This window comes from Muntiacus reevesi, chromosome 4, assembly GCF_963930625.1.
Source record: "Muntiacus reevesi chromosome 4, mMunRee1.1, whole genome shotgun sequence".
In the NCBI taxonomy this organism is placed as follows: Eukaryota; Metazoa; Chordata; class Mammalia; order Artiodactyla; family Cervidae; genus Muntiacus; species Muntiacus reevesi.
In genome coordinates, this window is record NC_089252.1 from 36,911,134 (window position 1) to 36,935,887 (window position 24,754).

At 42.5% G+C, this 24,754-nt stretch overlaps 1 protein-coding gene across 1 annotated transcript; it reads left to right on the top strand.

The window, feature by feature from the left end:
* Window positions 1-2,694: 2,694 nt before the first annotated feature.
* Window positions 2,695-3,279, top strand: LOC136167650 (small ribosomal subunit protein eS7-like). The gene has a single exon (XM_065935151.1). It carries the CDS (start codon window positions 2,695-2,697, stop codon window positions 3,277-3,279), a length of 585 nt encoding a protein of 194 aa, XP_065791223.1.
* The last annotated feature ends 21,475 nt before the right edge of the window (window positions 3,280-24,754 follow it).

Sequence of the window (24,754 nt, forward strand, 5' to 3'; positions counted from 1 at the left end):
ACAATGTGAGGTACTCTGGCTGCCATGGTTCCAATGATCATTCGTGCGTTCATGCTCCCAAGTCTAACTCTTCCAGCCCAAATCTGTCTCTCGAGTCTCAGCCTCACATATCCAAAGATCTACTGGTCATCTCCTCTTCCAATGTGTTGAGGGGGCCTCAGGCCGCCCTTTATCGTCTAAAACATTTGCCTCCTCCTGTGCTCCATGTATTTCACTACTGAAGCCATGCAGCCACGCCTCTTAATTAAGGCTCCATCTTTAAGAGGCCACTGCTAACTTACATTAGTGGACAAATATGTGCTGGCCCGTCAATGCTCCATAAATACATCGTTATGGTTTTGTTGATCAGATTCTCTGCCCATAATGCTGGCTTGAAGGATTGAACATATAGCATAGGTAGGTTTTGTTTTGGTTTTTAATTGAAGGGTAATTGTTTTATAGAATTTTGTTTTCTGTCAAGCCTCAACATGAATCAGCCATAGGTATGCATATATGCCCTCCTTTCTGAACCTCCCTCCCATCTCCCTCCCCATCCCACCCCTCCGGGTTGATGCAGGGTCCCAGTTTGCGTTTCCTGAGACATGCAGCAAGTTCCCACTGGTTCTCTATTTTACACATGCTAATGTAAGTTTCCATGTTACTCTCTCCATAGGTAGGCTTAACTGGGACAGGATGATGGGGTGATGCTTTAGAAGACAGTTAAGGACAGGGTGCCACAGAGGTCAGGTATTGAATACTCAACACCTGATAGAGGATAGAGGATCAGAATTAGAGTGGATTCTTTATATTTTGCGGTTTTGACCAATAGGGGCTTTGACATTGGATAGATAATTCTGACTTTGTCACTTTTGTTACAAATAGCAAACTTACCATGTAGCCAGTACACAAGAGTTAAGGCTCCATAGATATTATAGAATTTTAAAATGTGAATTCAGTTTTCTTTTTTTTTTTTTTTTGAATTCAGTTTTCTTACATCTCTCTCAGCAATTTTTTTTGTCCACTCCCTATTACAATTTTAGAATTTAGCATTCATTGTTTTGACTTTAGGCAAAGGAGTTAATTTTGCTCTGGAAAATATGTAGTTAGAAGGGTGTAAGATTCCCTTTTCTGAGATCTTTTTTAAAAATATATAACTTGTGTGTAAAGGAGCTTAAGAAATACCTTCATTTTTTTTGTCTTTTAGAAATGGTTTTTTAAAAGTGATCACTGGGGCCTTCCCTTGTAGTTCAGTGACGGGGCCTCTACACTCCCAGGGCAAGGTGACTGGATTTGATCCCTGCTTGGGGAACTAGACCCCACAGGCTGTGACTAAGCAACCAAATAAATAAGAAATATTAAAAAAAAAAAAAAAAAAAAAAACTTAAAAATAGAGCTATCATATGATCTAGCAATCCCACACCTAGGCATATATTTGGAGAAAACTCTTAATTCAAAAAAATATGGGCTCCCTAGTGTTCATTGCAGCGCTATTTACAACAGCCAAGACGAGGAAGCACCCTAAATGTCCAGCGACAGAGGAATAGATAAAGATGTGGTATACATACACAATAGAATATTATTCTGCCATTAAAAAGGGATGAAATAATGCCATCTGCAGCAACATGGATGCAACTATAGATGATCATACTAAGTTAAGTCAAAGAAAGACAAATACCACATGATGTCACTAATATATGGAATCAAAAAGAAAATGATACAAATGAACTTATTTACAAAACAGAAATAGACTTAGAAAACAAATTTGCAGTTACCAAAAGTGAAAGGGGGATAAATCTGGACTGTGGAATTAGCAGATACAAACTACCGCACATTAAACAGCTAACAAGGACCTGCTGTATAGTTCAGGAATCTGTATCCAAAATCTTCTAACAACTTAAAATGGAACAGAATCTGAAAAAAATACATACATGTAAACTGTCAGGGAACATTTAACAGGAGGATTCCTGCATGCTGTTTTCTATTTCGCATAAATCCTCTGTTCCTTATCAGTTCCTGGCAATGGGAATGAATGAAACGGCACACAGTTCTCAGGACTGAGATCATGGGGAGGGGTATCTGCTTGGATTCCTTTCAGTAACTCCCTTCAGTGACTCTTTTCTGCATCAGCGACCTTGTATGTATTAGTCTATCCATATTGTGACTATTGATAAAATTCCATCCTATGTAATAGCTGAGTAATCATCTTACTAAAGATATATATAAGCCTGCATTTCTGCTAATAAAATACCCTTGCTCCATCAGAGCTTGGGTCCCCGTGTCTTTCTTTCTCTCTCTCTCCCCCTCCCTCCGGCTCTCTCCTTCACTTTCTTATCATCGATTCCGGACCACCAGGTTCTGGTCCATTAAAGGATCCCAACACATGTATGTATAACTGAATCAATTTGCTGTAACCTAAAAGTAATACAATATTGCAAAACAATATTGTAAAGCAACTATACTTCCATAAAAAAAGAAAAAAGTATGGCATAAAGCATAATATAAAGTTGTCAACATAAATCACCATGATTTTTAAGATGATTTCTAAGTCTATTGGTAAACATAGAAATATAGGAGGGGAGTTACTCAAAATGTCAGGGGACTGACTGCTTCCAGGTTAATATTTCTGAAGTTTAGAAATCTTAACTTCAGCTCTTCCTAGGCCCATTAGTGTCGGCAGTGGCAACAAGTGTTGGCCGCATCTGCAAGGTCCAGGCCATGTTCAGTTCCAGTGCTAAGGTTGTGAAGCCCAATGGCGAGAAGCTGGAGGAGTTTGAGTCCAGCATTTCCCAGGCCCTCCTGGAGCTGGAGATGAACTCGGACCACAAGGCCCAGATGCAGGAGCTGAACATTATGACCGCCAAGGAAATTGAAGTTGGTGGTGGCCAGAAAGCTATCATCATCTTTGCTCCCGTTCCACAACTGAAGTCTTTCCAGAAAATCCAGGTGTGGCTGGTGTGTGAGCTGGAGAAGAAGTTCAGCAGGAAGCACGTTGTCTTCCTCGCTCAGAGCAGAATTCTGCCTAAGCCAACTCGGAAAAGCCTTATGAAAAATAAACAAAAACATCCCAGGAGCCGTACCCTGACCACTGTGCACGACGCCATCCTGGAGGACTTGGTTTTCCCAAATGAGATTGTGGGCAAGAGAATCCGCAAGAAGTTAGACGGCAGCTTACTCATAAAGGCCCATTTGGATGAAGCACAGCAGAACTACGTGGAACACAAGGTTGAAACATTTTCTGGTGTCTATAAGAAGCTCACGGGCAAGGATGTTAATTTTAAACTCACAGAGTTTCAGTTGTAAACAGAAATGACTAAATATTATTCACAATTAAAAAAAAAGAAATCTTAACTTCATAGTAACAATATTTTAGGAAGACACTTTAGCCCATAAGGCAATGGTACCCAAAAAAGGGATGCAGATTATAGTAAGGGTTAAGGAATATTTACAAAGTCTACTGTTTAGCACAAATCAACTGAAGAATGTATTGAGTATCCATAATCAATTCATACAAATTAAAACTACTTGGTTTATCTGCAAGTAAAAAGACATAATGCTGCAAATATCTAATACCATAAACACACTGAATACATCTAACATGATTTTTGCCTGCACACACACACACACAAAATCAAACTCGTGTTATGTATTTATTGCATTTTAAAAGTCAGAGAAAACTGTGGAATATACACAGAGATTTTGCGTTTCTGGACATCGTTACTGACCAGTGGGTAGTTGGGTGACAATAATCACTCACCGTCAGAAGTGATCCATGTTAACATCCCTCAGTATCCTCTGCTTGCTCTGGCTTCATCTTTCTTTCCAAATTGTGCTTGTCTTTCCACCTGGAATATCTACTGCTCTAGAGTCAATGCCCTTTGTTCGATGTAATTTATAAGATTTTCATAACATCGAACAACATCTGACAGGGTTGTTTTTCATGTGTCTGTTACAAACCCCATCACGCTGTCTGGATCATGGAGCTCAGACCACTGAGACACAGCCCCTTGTATCTTGGCATATCACATCATTTTGCCCTAAAGCAGACTGCTCTTTGATTCCTGCAGTGGTGTGATGCCAAAATGGATAATCATAATAACAGAATTCTTTCAGCACTATCTCAGCGTTTGGATATCTTTGGTGTTTATCCTCTTAAAAAAAAATAAAACTTCTTTCAGGCAGCACATATTCTATTGAGAGCATGTGAACAACGGTCGCTGTACTCAAAGAGTGCACAATCTCTTGGGAAAGATGAGATGAAAGTGCATAAAATCGCAGTACGTTTTCTAGGCGTGCGTGACAGGGCAGCAGAGCCTTTCAGTTCTGTGGGATCTCACGGGAATGGTCAGATGAGGATGCTGCTGTGGGGACCTCAGGAGGGGCTAGCGGCAAATGAAAAGGGCAGAGAACTCCATCAGGAATAAATTAGGAGGGAGAAGCTAGTGCTAGTCTTCCCTCCCTCAAAGTTAAGAAATCCAAGCCACACGAGGTATCACCTCACACCAGTCAACATGACTATCATCAAAAAATCCACAAGCAATAAATTCTGGAGGGGCTGTGGAGAGATGTGAACCCTCTTACACTGTTGGTAGGAATGTAAGCTGGTGGAGCCACTATGGACAACAGTATGGAGGTTGCTTAAAAAACTAAAGATAAAACTACCATATGGTCCAGCAATCTCACTCCTGGGAATAAAAACATCTGGAGAAAAACAGGGCCCAAAAGGATGTACGCATCCCAGTGTTCACTGCAGTCCTGTTTACAACAGCCAAACATGAAAGCAACCTAAATTCCATCGGCAGAGGCACAGATAAAGAAGATGTGGTACGTATACACAATGGAATATTACCTGGCCATTAAAAAGAATGAAATAATGCCATTCACAGCAACATGGATGGATTGTCATATGAGTGAAGTAAGTCAGAGAGAGAAATATCATCTGATATCACTTATACGTGGAATCTAAAAAGACACAATACAAATGAACTTATTTATAAAACAGAAACAGACTTACAGAATGAACTTATGGTTACCAGGATGGGAAGGGATAGTTAGGGAGTTTAGGACTGACATGTACACACTGCTATGTTTAAAGTGAATAACTGGGATGGGGTGGGAGGTGGGAGGGGGGATTAAGAGGGAGGCAACATATGTATACCAGTGGCTGATTCATGTTGATGTATGGCAGAAACCAACACAATCTTGTAAAGCAATTATCCTCCAATTAAAAATATAACAAAAAATGAGATAGATAACCAATAAGGACCTACTGTATAGCACAAGGAATCCCACTCAATGTCATATAACAATCGACATGGGAAAAGAATTTGAAAAAGACAGATTCATGTATATGCGTAACTGAATCACTTTGTTATACACCTGAAACTAACACAACATTGCTAATCAGCTATGCTCTGTGCTTAGTTGCTTAGTTCTGCCCAACTCTTTGTGACCCCATGGACTGCAGCCCACCAGGCTCCTCTGTCCACGGGGATTTTCCAGGCAAGAATACTGGAGTGGGTTGCCACGCCCCACTCCAGGGGACCTTCCTAACCCAGGGGTCAAACCCAGGTCCCCCACCTTGCAGGTGGATTATTTTTACCGTCTAAGCCTATTCAAATATAAAATAAAAAGTTAAAAAAAAAAAAAAAGAAAGAAAGAAAGAAAGCAATCCAAGCCACTAAGAATTGTTAACAAAAGCCCATTAAAAAGCAGTAGGTGCACTGGGAAGACCCAGAGGAATCGGGTGGAGAGGGAGGTGGGAGGGGGGATCCAGATGGGGAATACATGTAAATCCATGGCTGATTCATGTCAATGTATGACGAAACCCACTGTAATATGGTAAAGTAATTAGCCTCCAACTAATAAAAATAAATGGAAAAAAAAAAAAAAAGCAGTAGGTGAATAACCAGGTGTCAGTGTTAAGTTCATCACTTATAATGAATGTCCCCTCTGGCAGGAAATGTGAATGACCAGGGAGGCTGTGCCTTCCTCTCAATTTTGCTCTGAATCTGAAAGCACTCTAGAAGATAAAGTTGGGTTTTTTAAGGGGCTTCCTTTAAAAACTGTTTCTCTCCAGCCCAGCTTCTCAGACAGCTGAGTGCAAGCTGCCTCCACGTGGCCTCCGGGCGGGAGGCAATGCCCCGATCGCGTCTTCTGCTCCATTTCCCAGCGGTGCCTCTGCAGTGTTCTCCTTATAGGAACTTGGCCTGCTCTCCCCAGTTCTCCTGTGTTTCTCTCCTGAGGAACGGTGGGTGGATTTGTGAGGAAAGCATTCTGTCTGTTTCCTTTCACTCCGTGCAAATGCGCTCACGGCTAGGCCGGCGCCAGCCGCCTGCACTCCTGCACTCCTCCAACGGGGGCCACCCAGGCTGAGCCGGGCTGGGGTCCGGGACTCTGCCAGCTGCGGTTCCGGCCCCCCTAGCGACACAACCCACACCAAAGGGCGTGCAGGGTGCCGGGTGGCCGGGGCTGCCAGCTGGCGGTGACTTCCCCCATGCCCGTCTTCCAAAGAAGACAGCCCTTTGGTCCAAGGAGTAGATCATGTTCTGAAACTGAAATCTCATCACGGGCCTGGCTGTTTTATCACTATCTCCCACTACACACTGTTTAGCAGAACTGATGGAGAACAATCCACGCTGGTCTCTGTCCCAAAATAAATAGGACAATCGGCATCACAGTGATGAGTTTGGAGCGAGTGAGAGGAAAAAGTGACCTGCCAGCCAAGAGACAATGTTGAAATGTTCAGTCCCAATCCAAGACAGAGTTGCTGGCGGCCGCAGTTTAGAACACCATTTATAGAGACGGCCATTGCGCAACTTCTATTAAAGTCAAAGCCCAGAGGATCTTTACTCAGCAGCAAAGATGCGTAGGAATAAAGAACTCTGTCTACAGAAGGAAGGACAGGGTTTACTTATCACCCAAGAGCCCATCTGATCTTGCCTGCTGGGACAGCTGCTTCCCACAGGTTTCCAAGGCGCTCAAGGGCGTTAAGGTCCCAGACAGGGAGCTCAGGGCTTTAGGGATCACAGAGCTTTTCAGAAACCAATGAGGCCACCCAATAGATCCCCAGCCCCTCAACCCTTGCTGCCAAAGCTCCTGCAAATGAGAACACAAGTTTGGGATCGACATGTACACTCTGCTGTATTTTATTTTATTTTATTTTATTTTTTATTTTTTTATTTTTTTCAGGGAGAAGGTAAAGAGCACAAGGGCTCCCGCGAGCACCCACGTGCCATCTTCCCTCTCCCTGCCGCCAGGGCCAGAGGGAAGAGGGACGCGTGCGCGCGCGGAGGTGACAGCCGCGCGCCACCAGCCCCCCCGGCCCCGCTCGCCCCCCCTGGGAAAGGGGACAGCGGGGCCGCCCTGCGGCGCGCCCCCGGACTCTCGTCCGCGCCACGCCTCTCCCCACGCCCCCCACTCTGCTGTATTTTAAACAGATAACAAACAAGGCCCTGCTGTACATCACATGGAACTCTGCTCTGGGCTATACAGCAGCCTGGATGGGAGGGGAGTTTGGAGGAGAATGGATACATGCATTATCCATGCATTATCTGGCTGAGTCCCTTCACTCTTCACCTGAAACTATCACAACATTGTTAATTGGCTATACCCCAATACAAAGTTTTTTTAAAAAATGAAAAAAGGAGGTGGGCTACTTCCTCAAGTGATGGAAAATCTTTTGATACACTAGGAGCCCAGAATTTATCTCTAAGAGACACACACAATGCAAGGCTTTGGAGGGGAAGAAGGAAAACAGAGAAACAGTTTCATTTCTCCAAAGGCCATCTTTCCTGATAATGTATGTGGGCGTGCTCCTTCGCATCCGACTCTTTGCAACCTGGTGGTGATTTGCCCCAAAGGAGAGCCCTGGTGGCCTTCATGCAGATAGAAAACTCCACTCGGTCACATCAAGTCAAGAGATGCAAGAAGGGAGACCCAGCCAGGGCAGTCTTCAGAAATTAAAGGGTCCTGGAAAAGTCACTGTCATTGAGAGACCTGTGGGTGTTGGACAGGAAATCATTTGTCCCCTCCAATCACTGAATCCACAGCGAGCCCAAGTGGGAGCCTGGGTCACCTCTGGGAGAGCACAGAGGGGAGGTGTGTCATCTACCATCAATGAACATTTGGAAAAAATTCATGCCAGTCCTGAACTGGACAAGGACCAACGCAGAAATATAGCCCTAGTGAGGAAACATCAGGACAGACAGGAAGACACCAACAGCTGAGTTAGAATGAGATGTGTCCAGTTGGGTGATAGAGACATGTAGGACATAGTGGGAATGCAAAGAGGGGCACCCAACCCAAGGAGTGGCCCCTGAGTGCCATCCTCCACAAGCACAGAAGGAAGTGGGCTTTGGGAGAGTCCAAACTATGATGCCGACCCCGGTTCTGTCCACTCCAGGCACCCTGAGCAGGTCACTAGACCCTCCTGAACCTCAATTTTCTACATAAACTGAGCTCATTGGTTTGTTCTAACATCAGCCTGGATGTTTCTGTTGAGGCATTTTGTAGACATGATAAACATCTACCATTTTGCCAACAGAGGTCTGTACAGCAAAGCTATGATTTTTCCAGTAGTCATATATGATTGTGAGAGCTGGACCATAAAGAAGGCTGAGCATCAAAAAGTGATGCTTTTGAACTGAGATGTTGGAGAAGACTCTTGAGAGTCCCCTGGACAGCAAGAAGATCAGACCAGTCAATTCTAAAGGAAATCAACCCTGAATATTCATTGTAAGGATTTGCTGAAGCTCCAATACTTTGGCCACCTGATACAAAAAGCTGATTCACTGGAAAACACGTTGATGCTGGGAAAGATTGAGGGCAAGAGGAGAAAGGGGTGACAGAAGATGAGATGGTTGGATGGCATCACTGACTCAATGGACATGAGTTTGAGCAAACTCCAGAAGACAGTGAAGGACAGGGAAGCCTGGCATGCTGCAATCCACGGGGTTGCAAAGAATCGGACATGGCTGAGCTATTGAATAACAACAAAGTCAGTCGACTTTAAGAAGATTATTCTCAATAATGTGGGTGGGCCTCAGCCAATCAGCTGAAGGCCTGAAGAGCAAAGACTAAGGTTTGATTGCGAAGGAATTCTACCTCAGGACCGTAACTGAAAAGTCCCCCCTTGAGTTTCCAGCCTGTGTGCTCAATTGCTCAGTTGTATCCGACTCTTTGCAACCCCATGGACTGTAGCCTGCCAGGCTCCTCTTTCCATGGGATACTCCAGGCAAGAACACTGGAGTGGGTTGCCATGCCCTCCTCCAGGGAATCTTCCCGATGTCTCCTGTGTCTTCTCCATCACAGGCAGGTTCTTTTCTGCTGAGCCACTGGGGAAGCCCCAAGTTTCCAGCCTGCCAGCCCCCAGAAGCACGTAAGCCAATTCCATACGAGCAAATCAACCCGTCTCTCCATCAATTTCCAGCCAATTCCATACGAGCAAATCAACCCGTCTCTCCATCAATTTCCACTCCTCTCCCCATCATTGGTTTCTCTGAAGAACTTTGACTGATTCAAGGATTAATTCAGTAAAAAGAAGAGTGATGAGGAGATGTTTAAAATCATGTAATTTCATAAAACTAAGAGATTAAGAGAGGAAAAATCCCTCTCAAAGAATTGAGCTAGGGACTTCCCTGGTGGTCCAGTGGCTAAGACGCCATGCTCCCAATGCTGGGGGCCTGGGTTTGATCACTGGTTGGGGAACTAAGATTCCATGTGCTGCAACTAAGATCCAGTCCAGCCAGACAAATAAATAATTAAATAATTATTTTTTACATTAAACTTAAGAGAATTGCTATAGGCATCAGTAGGGAATATTCCTTGTAGAGCATGAGAGCCATCCACCCATGGAGTGACTGAACTTTAAGAAGACATCTTTGGGTCATATGGATAAAGAAGTTGTCATACAGATATACAATGGAATATTACTCACTCATAAAAAATAGAATGCATTTGAGTCAGTTCTAGTGAGACGGCTGAACCTAGAGCCTGTTATACAGAGGGAAGTCAGTCAGAATGAGGAAAACCAACATAGTATATTAATGCATACATATAGAACCTAGAAAATGATATTGATGAACCTATTTGCAGGGAAGGAATGGAGACACAGATGTAGAAAATGGACTTGTGGACATAATTGGGAAGCAGGAGAGTGGGACAAATGGAGAAAATAGCATCAACATATATAACTCCCAGGTGTGAGATGGAGAGCTGGTGAGAAGTTGTTGTATAACACGGGAGCTCAGCCAGGCATTCTGTGATGACCTGGAGGAATGGGATCGGGGAGGGGATGTATAATCATGGCTGATTTGCCTTGTTGTATGGCAGAAACCAACACAACACTGTAAAAGTTTTTTTTAATATTTTTAAATTAAAAAAAAAAAAAAGTAAATCTTTGGCATAAAACTGGGGAAGTGCTACTGCAGCCACTGGACAGTTCATTTAAAACCTGGTATCTACAAAAGCAGATCCCACATGTTAATCCTCATCAAGCTAGATATGGGATTAAGCTGGACACCACAACAAACCACCAAAACAGATGGAAGCTGCAATGCCCAGCAGAGGGAGTGAGGCCTTGGTGCAAACCGTGGTCGCCAGGGGTCTCCTTGTGGTGGCTGACCCTTCCTGTTGGGGAGGACCTAGACACAGTCTGGAGACTTTCAGAAATCCCTGAAGCGACTTTGCAGGAGGAGTGGAATCAGCTTGAGCATGCCTGCGCTGTGTGTTGCCAGACAATAAAACACAATTTTCAGATAGTTTTGTTACTAAACCACAATCAATTGAAACATTTGGAGGTAAATGGTTGTGGTGGGTAGGCTGTAAGCTTAAGTGCTGTGTTTTATGTATCATGTAATTCCTGTGTGTTTATTCACTCTTCAAAACATCAATATTCACAGAGCTGCAAATGAGCTAGGAGCACCAAGGCTCAGCCTGAATGAGGTTTTCTGTCTAGAGAGGTATTAATATAGGAATGCATGCATGCATGCTAAGTCACTTCAGTCATGTTCGACTCTTTGAGACCCTATGGAGTGTAGCCTGCCAAGCTCCTCTGTCCAAGGGATTCTCCAGGCAAGAACACTGGAGTGAGGAGCTAGTTCCTTCTCTAGGGGTTCTTCCTGACCCAGAAACTGAACCTGCATCTCTTGCATCTCCTGCATTGGCAGGCAGGTTCTTTACCACCAGTGCCACCTGGGAAGTCAAATATAGGGATATCTAAGTCAAAATGATCATTTTTATTGCACCCAGAAATCTGCTTTTTGACAATTGGTCCCTTGCTTTAAGGCTTAAACAATCTCAAAATCTACACAGGTTTAAACACAAACAACCCAGCAAAGCACACAAAGAGAAGTCTTTTTTTTCTCCCCTAAGTGATGACTCATTTTGTCGTCTGGCACTAAATGGAGCACACATTTCACAAACGAGAGCACGCTGGTGCATTTAATTCTGGCCTGGAGAAGGACAATGACTTGCAAACCACTTTACCTCTCAAAGCAACAAGAACTTCAACCAAGAGGATATTTTACAGTCATTCTTACTTCAAGTCTTCTATCCTGGCCCAAAGTGGGTCACTGAAACTCAGATAAAAATTATAGAAGTGGGGGCTTCCCTGGCAGTCCAGTGGTTAAGATTTTGCCTTCCAATGCAGGGGGTACAGGTTCAATCCCTGGTCTAGGAGCTAAGATCCCACATGCCAGAAAAACAAAAGAGAAAATAGAAACAATATTGCAAAAAATTCAGTAAAGACTTTTTAAAATAAATTACAAAAGTGGTGGTTGAAAATACCAATCGACTACATTGCTATTGACAAATACGCCCAAGCTAACAGCTGTTGCTATAACGTGCTCCTGCCTAGTCGCTAAGTCGTGCCCAACTCTTTGTGACCCCCTGGACTGTAGCCTGCCAGGCTCCTCTGTCCATGGGATTTTCCAGGCAAGAATACTGGACTGGGTTGCTGTTTCCTTCTTTGTGCAAAACCCTTCTTTTTTTCCTTCTCTTTCCCCTCCCTTTTCTTTGTTCTTCCTTCATCTCCCTGGGCCCCCATCATGTACCTTCCTTAACTCTTAAACCCCCTCCTGCCCACGACCATAAGCAAAATAGAAAAGTGGATCAGCATGTGATCCATTGCTAAGTCTAGAGTAAAAACATCACCCAGATTATCTTCCCCACTAAAATAGTTGGAATTCCCACAGTTGGGAAGAGAGAGGGGGCAAGTGACATTCCACCGTGTGTTTCTGGAGGACTGCTTCCCGTGGTGGGAGTTACAGAGCATTGCCTAAGACTTCACAGAGCATAAGTTCTGTCCTTGCTGGAACTGTGAGAACATCTGTGGGTCATAAATCTTTGAGGAACAGTTGACATTGTGGATCCCACAGCAGTAGGCATTTGGCAAGAATAACTTAAATCCATCAATTGCTTAAATGTACCTATCAAATGTTGGGTAAAGTGATGACAAACTAGATACAGAGGTTCCTGCCCTGAAGATGTGTGTGTCTCAATCGTGGCAAAAAGTCCTAGAGATTTTCCTTCATTTGCTCATTTCCTACATGACCAAATAATAGTGGAGTATTTGGGACCCTCCAGGAAACAGAGGGGGCTTCCCTGGTGGCTTAGTGGTAAAGTATCCACCTGTCAATGCAGGAGATGTGGGTTTGATCAGGAAGATCCCTTCTTGAAGAAAATGGCAATCCACTCTAGCATTCATACCTGGAGAATTCCATGGACAGAAGAGCCTGGCAGGCTACAGTCCATTGGATTGCAAAGAGTCAGACAAGACTTAATGACTAAACAACAAGAAGGAACCAGAGAGACTAAGAAATGACCTCACCAAGAAACACCCAAGGCCAGTCGTAATGATACATAGAAAACAGGAGACAACATTGGAGAACTCTGTTTTCAATGTATAGATTTTAAAACTGGAAGGATATACCTAAAAATGTTGTTGGTGGTTATCTCTGAGTGGGGTATGATAAGTATTCTTTTCTGCAGGTAACACGAGCAGCTCCCGCTCTCACCCGGATCAGACCTGGTCTCTGCTCTGTTGCGGAGCACAGCCCCTCCTCTCATAGGCATCCTTTCTGTGAGTTTGAGGCTCTTCCTGTCCCCGAGCAGAGGAAGGCACGTGACCAGGCCCAGCCAGAGGACGCTGGTCAGTGGCTGCCCACCGTGGCCAGGGGTGTGTACGGGCTCTGAACTTGGACATCAGCATCTTCCCTGGAGCATCAGAGAAAGGCACGTCTCTCTCTAGGTCACTGTCAGCTGGTGAAAGTGAAAGTGGTTTAGTCGTGTCCAACCCTTGGCGGCCCTCTGGACTGTAGCCCACCAGGCCTCTCTGTCCATGGGATTCTCCAGATAAGAATACTGGAGTGGGTTGCCATTCCCTTCTCCAGAGGGTCTTCCTGACCCAGGGATTGAATCGAGTCTCCTGCCTTGCAGGCAGATTCTTTACTGCCTGAGTCATCAGCAAAATTCAAAACTCAGCTGATAAGGCTGCTGTTAACCTAGAATTGACAGCGTGACTTTTTCTTGTGGTGGCGGTTTTGCCACCTCATTAAGACAGCCTTCTGACACGAAGCCAAGATATAGGAAAACAGAAACAAAATAGGGAGAGGAAAAGAGAGACTCGCTCAAGAAATAGGACCTCTATATAGAAAAAAAAACTTAGGGTTACCGGGGCTTCCGTGGTAGCTCAGATGGTACAGAATCTGCCTACAATGTAGGAGACCCAGGTTTAATCCCTGGGTCGGGAAGATCCCCTGGAGAAGGGAATGGCCACCCTCTCCAGTATTCTTGCCTGGAGAATTTCAAGGACAGAGCAGCCTGGTGGGCTACAGTCCATGGGGTCACAAAGGCAGACACGACTGAGCGACTAGGCGCACACACACACACCGAGGGGTAGCGGGAGGGATAAACTGAAAGATTGGGACTGACATATACACAGGACTGTATATAAAATAGAGAACTAATAAGGACCTACTATATAACACAGGGGACGCTACTCAGTACTCTATAATGGCCTATATGGAAAAAGAATCTAAAAAAGACTGGATACATGTATAACAGATTGCTATACACCTGAAACTAACAAAACATTGTACATCAATTATACTCCAACAAAAATAAAGAAATATGATATTGGGTTTATGGGAGAATGGATACATGTGTGTATGGCTGAGCCCCTTCAATGCTCACCTGAAACTACCAAAACATTGTTAATTGGCTATACCCCAGTACAAAATGTTTTTGATGTTTAAAAAAAATTTTTTAATGTGATCTCTAGAAAGAATATCATCATTCAATCCAACATTACCACTGATCCAGAGTTTTCCATTAATAAAACCTCACCAAACCTCCTGACTTTTTATTTGTTGAGCCATACATTTTCCTGTGTTCAGATGAGTCTGGATGGGTTTCTGTTCATCTGATAAGAACAGATGCCTGACTGACACATCCTTTATGTACTTTTTTCACTTCCCAGATTTTGATTATGAATATACATTGTTTTAAGTAGTCATCGATTACTGGTTTATTTTTAAAAGATAATTGCACAAGAAAGTCTGTAATTCTGGTTAGAGGTGTCATACTGACTAGTCTATTGCATTTTTTCTTTTTTTTTTTTAAACTGGGAAAAGAAAATAATTTTTTACTGATTTCTCCTAGGTCTTCACAAACATCTTTCTTAAAAAATACTCTATATTGACCTATAAGAGAAAAGAATCCTAAGAAGAGTGGATATATGTATATTATAAACGGATTCACTTTGCTCTACACCTGAAACACAACATTGTAAATCAGCTATACCCCAATAGCTTTTTAAACAGTTTTTGAAGTTAATATATCTTATTTTCCATAAGGTGGTCAACTTCTGAGTACCCTATAAACCTACTCTCACGTAGCTCATTTCAAAGAATCTAGTGTATTATTTGTGGATTGTCTGTTCTCTCACTCTTGCTATACTGAATTTTTTCTCATTTCTACAACCTAGCCTCCTTTTATAAGTGGCTCAAAAGCATCAAAGAGACAAACCAGGTTTTCCAAGCAGACGGGACAGTGACGTAATAACTGCAAGTCACGAGCCCCAGGGTATGACTCATGGTCTAAGGGGTTGTCTGACTTAGTCTAGACCCACAGACCTTTACAGAAGTAGGACTTGTTCTTCCAAGCATCATAGATGTCAGTCCCAGAGTTTGTCCAGAAAAATTATCAGAAAGTCAAGAACAATGTCTGAGTCTCAACTTCCACAAATCGAAAAGGGAAAGAAAACAGACTAAAGATTTGTCCTCATGCTAATATTTCAAGTCTACTTTTTAACTGAAACAAAATAAGGCTGGGGGAAAAAAAGACTTGCCAAAAAAATAGCACAAATCTCATGATGACAAGCGAACAATAAGTGGGTCTACCCGAGCCTTATAATTTACAGTGAACAATCACACTGAATGTCATGTGGTAAGCTGCCAAAAAAGAGACAGAGAAACTTTAAGAAAGGAGACCGCTCCTAAATCTGCACTGAGAGAAACCTTCAAACAACCCTAATATGGCATATTGTGAGTAATTGAACAACTAAATTAAGGGTCATTGTAAGAAAACAGATTTGTTGAATGCAATGTGATAAGTTCAAAAAAGAGAGAGAGAGAAACTGTAAGAAGGGAGAGGAAAATTACTGTTTCTGAGATTAAAAATATAAGAGGAAAGAAGGCAGAAATGTTCTCATCTGATTAAGCCGGCCTAATGGTCCTGCTACAGGGTAACTATACTGGAGAAAACTCAAGAAAAGTAGAAAGAATATAAGTAATCATCACTGAAAATATTCAGCAGAAATTAAACCTCAAGGTCTACTGGGGGAAGAACTTCCTTTTCTGAAGATGGCTTGATACTGCTTTTCAACAGCTAGAGTGACACCTAGTGTCCAGTCAGGGAAGTGATGTAGCTTGCTAGTTGAGAATCACATGAAAGCTTCACATCCTCTGTGGAGGATTAGTTAAAATAGACCCTCTTTGTTCCTTTCATCTCAGAAACATTAACAGAAGCTGCAGGCAGAGTTGTTCAAGTGACCAGCATTGTCAACATTAAGCATCATGACTGTGGGCAAGCCACTTGACTCTGGACTCAATACCCCAGTGTTTTCCCTTCAAGTCACAAATGGCTATTTGTCTAAAACAGCTGGTTAAATAAATGCCGGTAGGTTTCATTACTGCAGAATTTCTCAGAGTTTCTTTTTAAGTTCATGTGCATTGTCAGTTTCCAAGAGTGAGCTACGAAATGCAGTGTCTTCCAACTTGACTGCATGGAGAACAATTATTTTTTCCCCAGAGCATCTTAGAGGATGAGGCTCCTACAGAACTCTGAGAAATGCTGTGCTGAAAGTCCCTTCAGTTCTAACATTTTATGACCACATGTGGTTAATTATAAATTATTAAAGGCAATGCTGTCACTAAGGCTACACAGTTAAATGCCATAGTTTAGACATGTTGTATCAAATTTTCACTCATTAAACAAAAGCAATCAAAGTCAAAATACATCAGTGTTTGAACTCTAGAACTTATACATTAGTGCTTTAGAACCCAATTTCAGGGACGGAGATTCAAGAGGGAGGGGACATATGCATACCTATAGTTGATTCATGTTGATGTATGGCAGAAACCAACACAGTATTGTAAAGCAATTATCCTTCAATTAAAAATAAATATTTTTTAAAACCCAATTTCAATCTAAATTTTAAGGCAACTTTAGATTCCACCAAGTTTATTTTCCTATTAGTTTTTGTTCCAAGAGCTGTTAAAGTATATCTCCTGATGGGCTATATAATTCATTCCATTTAAACTGCATGTTAATTCACTTATTTTAAAAAAGCAGGAGGACAGGAGGTGAGGGAGGAAGAGAGAGCAGTCCCTTGATAACTCAGTTAAGTAATCCTGCATGCTTAATTAGATGAGAAAAATCTTAACTTTATCCCCTATTTGACAGGAGCCCAGAGATACATTCCAGATACTGCACCCAAAAAAAAGAAAGAAAGAAAGAAAGAAAAACCTTTAGCAAACAGATGGTATCATTCTGTAACTAAAAACATTCTCTAATCATATTTAAATTACTAATATGCATTTCAAGGCTTATTAGCAAAATAGTTTATAATATTGATCAAGACCTTCTAAGGCCAGTTAACATCTCCAACATATAGATGTAAAGACTTTGCAAATATTTATCTCTCTACTTAAGGATTCCTCTTCTTCCCACATCCTACTTCCAGCCCCCCTGGACTCGGAGTCCCAAGATTTCTAGGGAAATCTGAGGTTACCCCGAAGCCCTCAGGCTCCTCAGTTCAGTAAACTCGCTGAGAAGGGAACCTCCCCACCCTCCGCCAGCCTAAACTCCCTACTCCCACTCCTCTATTTACTGAGCATTTCAAAATTACATCAACTTTTCTGCCAGATATTTTATAGTCACCTTGGTCTAAACCTCATCCTCGCAATTGTCTGGCAGAAAGACAGGAAGGGGGTTGTCACTCTGTATATTTACCACGTGATGACACACAGGCTGGGAAAGAAGAGGGAAAACTAGGACCCAGTCTCCCAGCGCCTCCCATGGGATTCCCACTCCACCATCGGGCTCCACATGAGGCTGTGGTCCCGAGCAAACAGCGGGATGCTTCTCTTCAGATTCTGACCTCACCATTTATTAGATGATGGCTTTGGTTAAGTTCCTTAACCTCACTAAGTATAAAATGGGCATATTGTGGCAGACACTTTATAGAAAGAGAAGGATTAAGTTGGTTAGTATACATGCAAGAAACTCATCATGGATTTTAGAACATAATAAATGCTAATTAAAGTTTCTACTAATGAGTTAATTTCTTTATTCTTCCAAAATGTGTATTGAGCACTCACTCTGTACAAAGCAAGGGAGCTGCGGTCATTGTCCTCATGGATGCTGTTGCTCTTTTAGTATAATTATTACTATTATTATCATTTCCACGAGCTCCTGGGCTTACAAGGTGGCTAGTGGTAAAGAACCTGCCTGCCAGTGTAGGAAACGAGGGTTCGATCCCTGGGTCAGGAAGATCCCACGGACAGAGGAGCCTGGCGGGCTACAGTTCATGAGATCTGCAACTGACCACACACACACAAACATTAACATGATTGCTTGAGCTAATCCTCTAAAGCAATGTAATAATGTACTTTTCCCTCTAGAGGGAGCTCGAGGAACTGCTTCACTGCACCTTTAAAGAACTGTTTTTTGTGTAGGTCAAGGACAAAAGAGAATCCTAATAGATGCATAACTAGATCATTAATCACAGGATGTAACCTTTAGCAGACTAGGTGTAGCCTTTATGGGTAGTATAAATAGAACTGAATTGGATAAAAATTATATTTTTTTGAATTTTTTTCTGCATGAAACCAATTTATAATGGTTCTCGTCTAGTCATGTATATGGTATGAGAGACCCTTTGAAGGATTATCCCTATCTTTTTGCCCTTTCATACTGTTCACGGGGCTCTCACAGTAAGAATACTGAAGTGGCTTGCCATTCCAAATCAACCCTGAATATTCATTGGAAGGATTGATGCTAAAGTTGATGCTCCAATACTTTTGACCACCTGATGTGAAAAGCTAACTCACTGGAAAAGACCCTGATGCTGGGAAAGGTTGAAGGCAGGAGGAGAAGGGGACGACAGAGGATGAGATGGTTGGATGGCATCACCGACTCAACGGACATGAGTTTGAGCAAACTCTGGGAGATAGTGAAGGACAGGGAGGCCTGGCGTGCTGCCATCCATGGGGTTGCAGAGAGTCAGACATGACTCTGACCAAACAACAATCCCTACCTTTGGAAGCCCAGAAAGAACAAAGGCGGACTTTGAAAAAAACAACCAAAAACCCCAAAGCAGGTGTACAACAGCATGCTTAGGCTTTCCACTAGTCTAGGTAACAAGGTTTATCCTGCTGGCTTGACCAGGTTAACAAACCACATAGTGGGTTTGGCTCTGAGGTCTCACTAGGATTAAGGATGCATTTGCCTCAAGAGTGCTCCACTCACTTAGCTCTTGGGACCCTCATAGGACCGAATGCAATGATGCCAGCATTTGGATACTGTTCACAGACCAACTAATAACACAAAGGAGAACTGTACAGACAGAAAACAGACGTGTGCTTGATAAGGGGGAGGAGGTAGAGGAGGGGCGGATGGGGAGTCTGGGATTAGCAGATGCAAACCAGTTTATAGGATGAATAAACAAAGTCCTACTGTAGAGCACGGGGAACTACGTTCAATATTCTGTAATAAGTCATAATGGAAAAGGATACGAGAAAGAAAGCATATATATAATATATATAACTGAGTCACTTTGCCATACAGCAGAAATTAACACAGCATTGTAAATCAACTACACTTCAATTAAAAATAAAATCAGACCCGTATAATGATCCTGTTTCTCTGAAATAATGAAAACTAGCACCAGAAAGATAAACTCATTTGCTTCAGGTCACAAATCTAATTAGTTTTGAACAAATATCAGCAGAATGGTTTGTAATAGTTTAATAGTTACATTATTTCAACAGGAACTCCAATTTTCAATAAACTCTTCATGTAATCAAAATAAGTGACTTGAGACAAATTAGGATAGGAAGCTACTCCAAAAGGAAAATTATTTTAGTAAAGATGATGGAAGGTATTTTTGTTGTGTTGCCTTTGTTTTGTTCTTTTTAAGACAACAGAAGGACTCTGAGTTCATAAATCAATCTGAATGAAAGAATTTTCTTTAGAAGCCTGGCTGACAAGTTTGCCAGGAAATCAAGAGGTCATATGTCTGAAGAAGAAGTGAAGTCACTCAGTCGTGTCCGACTCTTTGCAATCCCATGGACTGTAGCCTACCAGGCCCTTCCATCCATGGAATTTTCCAGGCAAGAGTACTGGAGTCGGTTGCCATTTCCTTCTCCTGGGGATCTTCGCAATCCAGGGATTGAACCCGGGTCTCCTGCATGGCAGGCAGATGTTTTACCATCTGAGCTACGAGGGAAGCTGTGTCTGAAGAAAACCACTTCTAATTGTGCTAATGCCACAGAAGAGTGCAACTCCAAGAAATTATTTTTAAGGCAAATTATTTAACTTATGAAAATTGTTACAAAACATGCCTGCTTTTCATTTAGAACCAAGATCAAAACTATTAATTTTATTCTCCACATGCATGTTCAGACTTAGAACATAAATACACCCCAATACATACCAACACACACATATAGTACACACACACGTGTCCTTGTGGACGTGCCCATATATGACATTTCCACACAGAGCAATAATATCACTCTCTTCCTGATTTGTGTCAGCTTTCTCCCTTCCCTTCTTTCACCTCTTCTCCTTTTAAAGATGGATTCACAATCATTAAGGCATGGTGGTGACACAGAAGCTTGATGGAGGCAGAAAAGATGATTGCAGTGGAGAAAAGGAAAATTTGCAGAATGTTGGATAAAACAGATAAGGGATGAAAAGGGTTGTTCTCTAATAGCATTTGGATTCCTTTATTACCCACCTTGACGTGATTTTAAGCGACTACGATCCTATCAAAATTTCCTTGTTATGAAACACTGTCTATCAGAAAGCATATCAGTGAAGAGTTACTCAAGGTTGCCTCCACATTGTAATTCTAAAACAAATGAAAGTGAAAGCTGGACTTTTGTTCTTTTCTTTCATCCTAGTATTAAAAATGTGATCTGTAACTGGTATGATATCACTGGTACCATGTCCGGATTAATAATTCACAGAATCAGAGGATTCCTGCTTCAGGAAGGGACACAGCCCAATGCTCCCACTGTAGCAACTAGAGGAAAAAATGAGTGGATGAAGTACCAAGAGCATATTTCAAACAGGGCTTCCCCAATGTCTCAGTGGGTAAAGAATCCGCCTGCCAAAGCAGGAACACAGGAGACACGGGTTCGACCCCTGGGCCAGGAAGATCTCCTGGAGCAGGAAAAATGGGCAACCCACTCCAGTGTTCTTGCCTGGAGAATTCCATGGACAGAGGAGCCTGGTGGGCCACAGTATAAAGGGTCACAAAGACTTGGACACGACTGACCGACTAAGCACGCATACTTGAAATAAAGCAGAGTGATGAGATGGGATGGGAACTGGGTAAACAGGAGTTTCATATCAGGGCAAGTCTTTCCAGCGGGAGCGGGTGGGGTCTTGGCTGATTCTGGGTGAGGACTGAGGAAAGTGAAATCAGCAAGGATTCTGGCAGTCTGATGGACTGAATAGAAACATGAGATATCCAAAAGGGGGCTAGGCTTTCCCCCGAAGGACTCATGCTGGATTCTGGCAGAACAGGCAGGAGGCTGGGAAGTGAAATTCCCCATAACTCATGTTTCAGGAAACACAGTTCCTCTAGAAGGATGAAGTCTGCCTCAAACATATGAAGCAATTGGAACTCTCACATATTACTACCACACTGGAAACCCCTTTGACAGAATCTAGTAATCACATATATGTGATGACCCAGAAATTCTACTCCTGGCTATCTACTCAAAGATATGAACAGGGATATTATTTGTGATATCCAAAACTGAGGGGAAACCCTAATGGAGTTGATAAGTAGACATATATTTATGTAATAGAATACAAAGCAAATTAAAAAAAAAATTACCACTATTTTCACCAACATGAGTGAATCTCAGACAAAATGTTGAGGAAAAACTCCCCCCAAACAAAAAAGAGTGCATACTGCATGATTCCATCTTTAACGAAGTTTAAAAATGAGCAAAACTAATCTTTAATTATATAGGTCAAAATAGTGGTTAACTTTATGAAGGCATCAACTGGCCAGGGGCATGAGGAAATGTGCTTATATCAATCTAATGGTACTTCCCTGGCTATATACACACATAAAAATTCATCAAGCTGTACATTTACATAAAACGTCAATTTAAAAATTAGAGGAGAAAAAACCCTACATGGAATAATTTAATTTTAGAACCAGAAAGAAGCTTAGTGATCATCTTAGCCAATTTTTGTTTTGCATCTAAGGAAACTAACTCTCAGGAAAATTAAGAATCTTGTTGATATCATGCAGGTAATGTATTCACTTGTTCAGCAAGTAATTACTGGACGCTTACTGTTTACTGACACCGTATGAAGATACAGGTTATCAAGACAGACATGTCACCTGTTTTCATGAAGCCTACAGTTTAGCTGTAGAAGCAGAAATTAAGCAAATAACCTAAAAAATAAACATGTAATGGCAGATTGTGATAAACGGTATGAAGGACCAACACAGGGTTTCTGAGTGATCCCACCTGGAGCACAAGCCCACCTGGTGGACAGATTCCTGCTCCCTTGATTCCAACAACACTGCCTGTTCCCACCAACTTTGAACTTTTAAAAAAAAACTAGGAAGAAATTCTAAGTCTTCATGAATTTATTCTAGAGAATTTCCCCAGACTTCAAATTTCTCCAGACTTCAAAGGGCAACCTTTAATTATAAAGCACAAGCAAAACAATAAATAAATGTAAAGGGGGTGACCCTCTCAAGAATTGCCAAAAAGGACTCCATTTTGTTAGGAAAGGAACTGCTCAAATTTTGGGACTTGACATTTGCTTCCTGTTACATCTCAGTTCTTTAGATTCACGAGGTGGATGGCCTGGCCACAATCCCTCAGTCACTTTTCCCTCTCTCTCCTGTTTAATTTGACATTTATGTGAGTTCAACTGTTCTAAATTAGCCAACTTGGAAACCAGGACCAAGATAAATCAATATCAAGACAGCCAAGATCTTCATAATAAAGTGAAAATACACACCACGTCTGATTTCTTCAGCAACTCACAGTCTGTAACTTCAGGGATTTGTTTCAAATGACGCCGGCTTCTGCTCAGGCAGATTATCTTTCCAAAAAAGCTGCTCAGCTTTGCCTGCAACAAACACGAGTCTTTAGGGACTTCAGTTTTCTTTGATAAGAAACACCCACAGTACCACTGAACGTCCCAGATGGCTCAGCGGGTAAAGAATCTGCTGAGCAATGCAGGAGACGACAGGAGAGGTGGGTTCAACCCCTGGGTCAGGGAGACCCCCTGGAGGAGGAAATAGGAACCCACTCCACTATTCTTGCCTGGAGAATCCCATGGACAGAGGAGCCTGGCGGGATACAGTCCACGGGGTCGCAGAGTTGGACACGACTGAGGGACTAAGCGCATAGTACCACTATCTTAAGTTTGGGTTTCTGAGAAAAGTACACTCTGAGATGAAGATCTGAGTGAAAGTAGTTCATTTCAGAGCTTACCCAAGAAATCCCCAGCGGGGAGATGGCAGAGTGAGAGAGAGAGAGAGACAGGAGGGAGGGCCCCTGCACATCTGAAATGAATCGGGCAGGTCATAGAGAGAGCTTCTGGATTGGTCCACCTAAGGCAAGGAGGCTGGGCTACTTATCACCATCCATCACCATCCATCCGCGTTTGAAGGCCTCACCTGGGGATCCAGCTCCCTGGTGCTTCCAGCTAGCCTCGTGTGGGCTGAGCACACAAGCGGAGGAAAATGGCAAATGCTAAGTGGTTATGAAAGCCCGCCAACAACGCTGGCCACACGTGTAGGAAGTAGTTGAGCCTTGGTGCAAGAGTGTGCAGGAGGGTGGTTCTTAAACACGAGTGTCAGGCGTGTAGAGAAAACACTGGTTAAACGGTTCGGTAGAAATCAGTCGAGAGGATCTAACGCACATTCTTGGCTTCCAGGTGACTCAGCGGTGAAGAATCCACCTGTCAGTGCAAGAGACACAAGAGACGCAGGTTCGATCCCTGGATTGGGAAGAGGCCCTGGAGAAGGAAATGGCTGGAGAATTCCATGGTCAGAAAGGAGCCTGGTGGGCTATACTGTTCATGGGGTTGCAAAGAGTCGGATATGACTGAACACGCACACAAGGCACATTTTTTACTTTAAAAATCGAAAAGCAGTATGTGAATTCAGATAGCCAACAGGCAAAGGAAAAGATATTCAACATCACTAATTATTAGAGAAATGCAAACCAAAAGGATGATGAGGTACCATCTCACTCTGGTCAGAATGGCTATCCTCAGAAAGTCTACAAATAACAAATGCTGGAGAGGGTGTGGAGAAAAAGGAACTCTCCTACACTGTTGGTGGGAATGTAAATTGGTTCGGCCACTATGGAGAGAAGAATGGGGGGGGTTCCTTAAAAAACTGAAAATAGAACTACCATATGATCCTGTAATCCCACTATTGGGCATGTACCCAGAGGAAACTATAAATAGAGAAGATACATGCATTCCAACTTTCATAAGAGCACTATTTACATACAATAGCCAAAACATGGAGTCAACCTAAACGTCCATGAACAGATGACTGGATAAAGATGTGGTATGTTTATACAATGGAATATCACTCAGCATAAAAAAGAACAAAATAATGCCACTTACAGCAACATAGATGGACCAAGAGATTATCATACTAAGCGAAGTAAGCCAGACAGAAAAACATCAAATGACCTATATGTGAAATCTAAAAAAAAAAAAAAAGATACAAACGAACTTATTTACAAAGCAGAAATAGACCCACAGGCAGAAAACAAATTGACAGTAACCAAAAGGGAAAGGGGTGAGGCAGGGACAAATCAGGGGTTTGGGATTGACACATACGCACGACTGTATATAAAGCAGATCACCAACAAGGTCCTACTGTAGGGCACAGAGAATTATATTTGACATCTTGTAATAACCTGTAAGGGAAAAGAGTCTGAAAAAGAAAATATGTACATATGTATTCTCTAGCCCACCAGGCTCCTCT